The 8229-nt window shown below is 37.0% G+C and overlaps 1 protein-coding gene across 1 annotated transcript in view; it reads left to right on the plus strand.

Moving 5' to 3' along the window:
- chrnb3a (cholinergic receptor nicotinic beta 3 subunit a) overlaps nt 1–7989 on the plus strand; it is a 31780-nt gene extending 23791 nt beyond the window's left edge. Inside the window, exons 3-6 of the mRNA XM_088921759.1 lie at nt 2779–2823; nt 3516–3625; nt 5344–6229; nt 6501–7989. Of these exons, the coding sequence (XP_088777885.1) occupies nt 2779–2823; nt 3516–3625; nt 5344–6229; nt 6501–6629 (1170 nt within the window). The 3' untranslated portion in view covers nt 6630–7989. The remainder of the gene's footprint in view (nt 1–2778; nt 2824–3515; nt 3626–5343; nt 6230–6500) is intronic.
- The last annotated feature ends 240 nt before the right edge of the window (nt 7990–8229 follow it).

Below are 8229 nucleotides of genomic sequence, written 5' to 3' on the forward strand. Positions count from 1 at the left end.
AGAAAATCACAAAAAAGAACCGATATGCTTCCCTTATCAAGAGAATAATGCCTTTTTCCTATAAGTTCAGTACTGTACTGTACAGTATATTGGAGGCTTGACTAGGTCTTCACATGATCAATCATGACCTAATCAATCAGAACATCTTTCCATCTTTGTGACCATTCCTTTGTATCATGAATGTCAGTTTGCAAAAACTGCAAAACAGGCAACACTTTATTAAAGACTTCTATCCATATAATATCATATATTCTCAGAATGTAAAATAGGGATATCTTTTAGCTTACAAATAAAACAACCTGTATTGTTAGGAATATTGATGCTAAGCAAACGGTTTGGAATAAAATAATAAGGTTTATAACCTAAATTCATCACACAATTATATATATTTTAACTGTGCTTTTTATATTTCAGTTTACATACTGTACAGTGGCAATCTCTTACAAAGTAATTAAAGATATTCCAGATATGCAACACTATTTCAGCCATCTGATTTATGAAATTAATATTTCAGTCAGATGTTTACCAAGGAAGGAACAATAAACATGTCTGAGGATTAAATAATGCTATCATAGATGTGGTAGATTTTTTATGGGTACTTGAAGCACAAAGAATAAACAAATCTCCTTGGACTGGATGTACTTAAGAAATGTTATTTACTGTACAGTATGTTATTTACTCCAACAGCTGCTCAAAACATGAGAAATATACACCATTTGGAAAACTGCTTATATAGATTAGCAAAAGCTAATTTATTTGATTATTTTGAAAAAATAAAAAGGGTGATAAAATAGAACCCGTGTTTAAAGACCAATACAGTTGACTTTTAGTGCATGCAATGGTATTGAATGAATAATAATTAAAAATAGACTAGAGGGGCATCTTTATGAAGGGGGAGCTATTTTAAGGGATAGTCAACATAATTTTAGAAAAGTACGTCTTGCTTAATTAACACGTTTTTTTTAACAAGCAGCATCAGGTACAAACATAGCATACTTTATGGTACATTTAGATTTATAGATAGTTATAGTTTTTGTTAAAGCTCCCTGTAAAAATTTATAAAAATTAAAAAGAAGACTTTCTTGTTAGGGTTGGACATTTGACAAATTGATTCTGCTTGAAACCTCAGTTATTTTCAGGAAAAGCCAGTGTTTTTATTAGAGATGTGACCATGCTAGTCACAACTCCACTTCTTTCACTTCTTGCATGGAACCAAAAAAGCCAAAAACGAGAACTATTTCTCAAATCGGATTGAAATCTCTGAAATTCTGATCATGCTACAGCAAGTATCATAGTGCATTCTACACTCGTAACTGAGAATAATGCTTACATTAATGTGATTCTCTGTTAGAGTTTCAAGCAGTGGCAGTTAGTGGGGTGGTCCCCACTAAAAACATACAGTTTATAATTAGCAAATTAATTCTATATAGAGAAACATAATAAACTTATTTTGAAAGACAGGAAGCCAAACAATCTAAAGTCTTCTTAGAGAAGCCAACATATGAGAAATGTCATTTTATTTATGTAATAAAATATGGTATTTAATGCAGTAGACAGATACAGTATAGAGACATACTGTAGCATAATAAGAATGGATGAAATACCAGAGTCTGTGGCTAAATTAAAGTCATCACAGATATACAGCAAAGCAAATCAGAGCTGTGAACAGAACGGTCATAAAAACAGTAACACTTGATATGGAACCTGGACTGAAATTTCTTGAGCGTCTTTACTATGGTGACAGTTAGAGAGTAGGAAAATTCTATATTGCAGACGTCTTATCAATTCAGTGTTACTAGAGGTCTCTTTAATGAATTAATGATCAGGGTGAAGCTGACATGGCTGAAATAGAAGACTTCTCAGAATCACTTCTCTAGGCCTCATTACCTAAAGATAACCCTCTTTTATAATGTGGTTTGGCAGCTCTCCACAAAAGCACCTTAGATATATTGCTGCTCAGCTAATATTCCATTCAAATTGACCTGCAAATATGAAAGTTTTGCCAGCATGACCATATATTCTGTTTTTTTGCTTGCAGATGCCAGCTTTTCCTGTTCACTTCTGTACAGTAGTCTTCACAAGGAAAATATCTCAACAGATATTTTTATTCTGGCCCCCTGTTTTCGCTTTAGTTGAACAAGCAAGATGTCTTCATTTGTTCCTTCTGAGTTTTATTGATTCTGATGCTTTTAGCTCTCCATTTGGTTTTATTGTGGAGCATATTCTAAAACAAAAAAAATGACTACCAAGAGAAGTCTCAACTCTTACTGTATGTAATATTTAGAGGAGAAAAAATCCTTGTGCCTGGTTTCCTTAGTCTATCAATAAGTGTGTTGCAGACACACCGTCGACAAGCTAGATTTCTGTAAAAGAACAAGTAACATATTTCTGGTCCATGTTGAAATGCACAAAGAAAGAAGAAATACCATATTTTGGCTGTTGAGCCTTCTTCAGATGTGATATAGATACAGTAGGTTATCAGGAGTATAAAACACAGGAGAATGGAGGATAGAGCAGAGGAGAAAGAATTGTATAGGTGAAAGTAAATCTGGGAGAGAGGTGAAAAGCTCTGGAGGCAAAAAGGAAAAAAAAGGTTGGCGCAGTCATGGGCAGAAGAGGTAAAAAGGGAGATTACCGTATCGGCATGGAGAGATCTATAATCTTCAGTACTCTCCCATCTACATTAGTGAAACAGGAAAACGGAAAAGAAAACGTTTTTTGTTGAAGTATCACCTAGACCATTAATTTGTTAAAGAGGTTATATTGTATTTTTTGCAGGATGAAAAAAATCAGCTTATGACCACAAATGTTTGGCTGTTGCAGGTAAGGAAATCATGTTTTCAACAGACAGAACGTTGTACACATGTACAAGGAACAAGAAAAAGGCATATTCCCAGAGAAAATAAGATAATGTACTAAAAATATTCAGAAAAAAATATTTTTTTCCCAAAAATTTCCCAAAGCTGATGTCAGTGTAAGTTGGTCATTTCAAACTAATGTCTAGATATTAATACATACTGTATAATTATGAATAATACATGTAATTCCAGAAATTATTAATATTTAATATACTGTAATTAGTGCAAGAAAAGAGAGTACAGAGGTATGACTGTATATTCAATAATTATTCTCCTAAACCTGTGGATATTAAAGGGATTGAAACACCAAATTGCTGTTTGTACTGTATGCTGCTGTAGGTCTGACTATCAAAGAGTCAGACAAAAGGAGCAATGATGCTGTCAAAGTTTAAAAACAAATGACACAGTACAATTAGGTTCCTGAATAATCTGCAACTCACTGTGCCAGACTTGTCAATGGCAATATACTGTATGATGGTGTTGAACACTGAAAGCTGACTGTAAATGTGAATGTGAATCATATTATCTGATTCATGGTGAGTGGAATGAACTCAGGCTATACGGTTGATTAGATTACTGAAATGTCTTATGCAACTGCAAATGCAGGTCCTGTATGTGTCGTAATGCAGAAAGCGTGTTTTTGTCCCCATACTGTAGGAGTGGGTTGACTACAAACTGCGCTGGAACCCAGAGGACTATGGAGGAATAACTTCCATCAGAGTTCCTTCTGAAAATATTTGGCTGCCTGATATTGTTTTATATGAGAAGTGAGTTTGATTAAATTTGAGAGAAAATGCCATTAACACATATCACAATTACAAATTAACTGTGGGATTCCCCCTCAAAAAATCCCACATTCTAGCGATGTTGTCATCATGAGGCATCTACAGTATATAACCTGGCAGTTAGATCCCTTCTCTTGCTGCTTTTCTTCCTACTAAGAATTAATGGACTGCAAGTGATATATTTTTTGTTATTTAAGGAACTGAAAAAGCGGACTTATTGCACTGTATTATATAACTATTTTTGGGAAATACGGGTGTCCCCATTTAAAAATGGAAATTTCCTACAGCATGCGTTTCCCCAACCTATTTTTCATATATCGCTGCTCATTGCATTTATTATTATTGAGCTCCTATAATAAATAGAGTGAGGCACAAAAGAAAAACAGTATTAGATAAGGTTTAGTAGATTTCAAATAGACAGCAATGCAACAAAAATCACACACAAAATCACAGAACATGTACAAAAAGCAGATGAAAGCAGCACTGACACATACTGTACAGTAGTCCTAATGAACAGACTGCTGTGGTACTGTATGTTCTTGGTTATCTCATTTTGATGACATACAGTAGTCAAGTTGATCCCACAGGTGGTCAGTTGGAGATTAGGGAAACAGACTGACAGTGGTATACCATGACAGGTTTTATGGAAGTCATTGCCATTTCAACCCTAAGACTGTAAGATTGACTGCAGGTGAGCTGTTGGCTCAAGGACGCAAGTCCTTGTGAGAATCGTGGTGGGAGTTTATTCCACAGTAGTCTGATATTGATAATGCAGATGTGTCTGACGGATGTGACAGTTTTGATCCAGTGTGGTGCAGTAACTCTCTTACTTCCATGGTATTCTTCATGGTCTATTCGTCGGCTACCTGGCCTTGTCTGCTGTTTGTTGAAGCAGAGTATTTCATTCTCTGGGCAACTTCTGTCATAGACATACAGTACCACCTACAATCACTGATACCAACCAGGCAATATATTTTCTGAAAAGTTCTTTATACATTTTCTTAATCAACTGTTTATGGCAACTTTAACCCAAATATCAAATACTGAACACCACACCTAGCATCATTATTAAATCACAATGACATTATTGGTTTTATTTTATACCGAGGAGACATACTGTACTACTTAAGACATTTTATACCGAGGAGACATACTGTACTACTTAAGTAATCGACAAACCTCTTAAGCTACTAATGTTAAACCTAGACGTACAGAATCAGTCATTTACACTCTCAATATTGCCTTGTTTATGGGGGGATTCTGTTACACAGTATGTTGAGGTTATGGAACACAAAAGTGCAATACTGTATACAGCAAAACCACTTACAGTATAAAAGGGAATCCTTCTCTGTAAATTAAAGTAAAATAAAATGTACAGAATGTAACTTATTGCGTGGAAGCCCATCCCATTGGTACCAATAGATTACTATAAAGAAAAGGACTAGGAAGATTCCTATCCTTCTGAGAACAAAAAAATTCTACTTATAAAAAGCACAAGAATTGGGAATTTTATGTAAACAACTTAAGTGTAGGAAACTTTTTCATATTTTCCTCTCACACACCATTAACTATGTAAGTGCAGGGAAAATACAGTATATACTGTAAGATAGTAACTTATAACAGGGACCCCTGCATTGCATACAGTAGGCCAGGCTACTTGCTTTTCCTTTTATGCCGAGTTTCTCCTCTTATTCCTTCAGTGCCGATGGGCGTTTCGAAGGCTCCTTGATGACCAAGGTGATAGTAAGGTCCAACGGCACCATCCTGTGGACTCCGCCGGCGAGCTACAAGAGCTCTTGCACGATGGACGTCACTTTCTTCCCCTTTGACAGGCAGAACTGCTCCATGAAGTTCGGCTCCTGGACGTACGACGGCAACATGGTCGACCTCGTCCTCGTGGACGACCACGTGGACCGCAAAGACTTCTTCGACAACGGGGAGTGGGAGATCCTGAACGCCACGGGGATGAAGGGCAACAGGAAGGATGGCATGTACGCCTACCCCTTCGTGACGTACTCCTTCATCCTCAAGCGCTTGCCCCTGTTCTACACGCTGTTCTTGATCATTCCGTGCCTGGGCTTGTCCTTCCTCACCGTGCTCGTCTTCTACCTGCCCTCGGATGAAGGCGAGAAGCTTTCCCTGTCCACCTCCGTCCTGGTGTCCCTCACCGTGTTCCTCTTAGTGATCGAGGAGATCATCCCCTCGTCCTCCAAGGTCATCCCCCTCATCGGGGAGTACCTGCTCTTCATCATGATCTTCGTGACCCTCTCGATCATCGTCACCGTGTTCGTGATCAACGTGCACCACCGCTCCTCGGCCACGTACCACCCCATGTCCCCCTGGGTGAAAAACCTCTTCCTCCAGAGGCTTCCCAAGCTCTTGTGCATGAGGGGTCACACCGACCGCTACCACTACCCTGAAATCGACCTCAACAGCCCTGACGTCAAGCCCACAACGACAGGGAAAAAAAGACCATTGTCGGAGAAAGAAGACGAAAATAAAGCATGGCTAACTCTCTTGGAAAAAGCTACTAACTCGGTGCGGTATATTTCAAGTCATATTAAGAAGGAGCACTTCATCAGAGAGGTAGGAACTCATCAACTCTGCTTTTAGTATTACAGGTAAAGGCTGTATGATTATTTTCTGAATATAGTACATGGGTGATTTCCTAATAATAAAAATCAGTTATGCAAATATTTGTTTTTCGCTTAATTTTAGATACTTGTGATGCAATACAGTCTGCTTTGTTTCATTAAGAACATGCTATACAATGTATTCCTTAGTATCACAGCTAGAAAACTGTAACATCAATTAACAGTTTTCACTTAAAATAACTCCCCCTCCTCTGTTTTTTCAGGTTGTTCAAGACTGGAAATTTGTGGCTCAGGTGTTGGATCGTATCTTCCTCTGGGTGTTTCTCACTGTGTCTGTGCTGGGCACCATCTTAATTTTCACACCTGCCTTGCAGATGTACCTGAGCACCTAAATCCTACTGACATCAAACTGGACACAATGCTTTATTATTAGAAGAGGGATACGCATACGGGGAAAATCAGCCTTATCTAAAACATTAATTTTACATAATTGAAATAGTGAAAAAATAAAGTGTTTCATATATAAAAGGTACCTCAGTTCTATAGATGGAAAATGTGTCCCTTTGCTACTCTGGGAAGAAAGAATTTTAGAAATAAAAATCATAATCAAGCAATATATTAGTCTAACACTGTTGTTATGGTAAAGAGATGAAAAGGAAAAAGAAAAGACAAAAAACATAAAGAATGCATTGTGTACACAAAAGGTTTTGCAAAACGTAATAGCGTAAAATCTTCTATATTATTTATTTTGAAAGATATATATTATGAAATAATATTAAGCATTCTTGCCTATTTACGAATCTTACCAGTGTGTTTGACTCAAAAGCAGTTTTTGTTGTGCAGAGTTGACCTCTTGACTGTGGAAGGCTGTGGACGTGCTGTACAGGAGAGGCACTATTCCACACCACACTGCCCAGAATCACAGTATTGGTCACTCATCTGCAGACAGTGGATAACAGATGAGCACCACATGTTTAATACTGAAATTGATTTCTTCAGTGTTTGATTCCTATCTATTTGAGAAGTAGTATTTTAGAAGTATATTGCAGAAGGAGCATTGTATGTTTTGAATCAAAATGTATACTTACTAGTTCAGGTGGGTAGCTGCGTCAGCATGCGTAGGCTGCAAAGGAACAAGTAATGGGTTTATTTCATGGTGAAAAAAAGAAAGAAAACACAACGTTTCGGCCGTGGAGTCTTCTTCAGGTGTCACATTTGAAGAAGGCTGCATGGCTGTAATGTTGTGTATTCTTTCTTCTTTTTTTCCAGCATGGAATAAACCCATTACTTGTTCCTTTGTATACTTACTATACTGGCTTCCTAGTCCTGGTCCTTGGGGGTTTTCCATGTTTTCTTTGTCTCTTTAAATCTTAAACCACCTCAGTTTTCCATGTACTGTAGTACCTGGTCCAGCTAAACTTTAAGCACACCACTGATTTTCTGTAACCCTTCTGCACAGGTCTTAAACAGGTTAGCATTTAAAGAGATCTGAAAAACCTGCAAACTTACTCTTTCCAGTCTTGTCAAAATAATATGACTGTATAAGTTGAAATAACAGAACCACAGAAAACACAAATAATATTATATTTAATTCACAAGACAAATAACAGGAAAAGCACTGCTTGTTTATAATGGGCAGAGGAGCGGTGAGCACGCATTCATTTTCTGTTGATGTTATGCCAAATGAATATGGTAAAATGATTATGTTTTAAATGACATTTTTTTTCAAATAAACTTAAACCTTGTACAAAACTGTGTCAGAGTTCTCTTACTTAACATGAGTACGTGGCTATACATCATTAGCTCTTGCCTTTGTTTAAGAAATGCAGACGCTTGTGAAATATTTAACAATATTTTTTGTATTGTAACCAGCCACTGATTTTAGGAGAAAGTTTATTAGTATTTTCAGCCACAAGGCGGCAGCAAAACACAAATAATGTCTGTGACGGAGTGATGTAGAATGGTCGTCATTGTTATCATCAGTTTTCCATT

Source organism: Atractosteus spatula, chromosome 1, assembly GCF_055471065.1.
Source record: "Atractosteus spatula isolate fAtrSpa1 chromosome 1, fAtrSpa1.hap1, whole genome shotgun sequence".
Lineage (NCBI taxonomy): Eukaryota > Metazoa > Chordata > Actinopteri > Semionotiformes > Lepisosteidae > Atractosteus > Atractosteus spatula.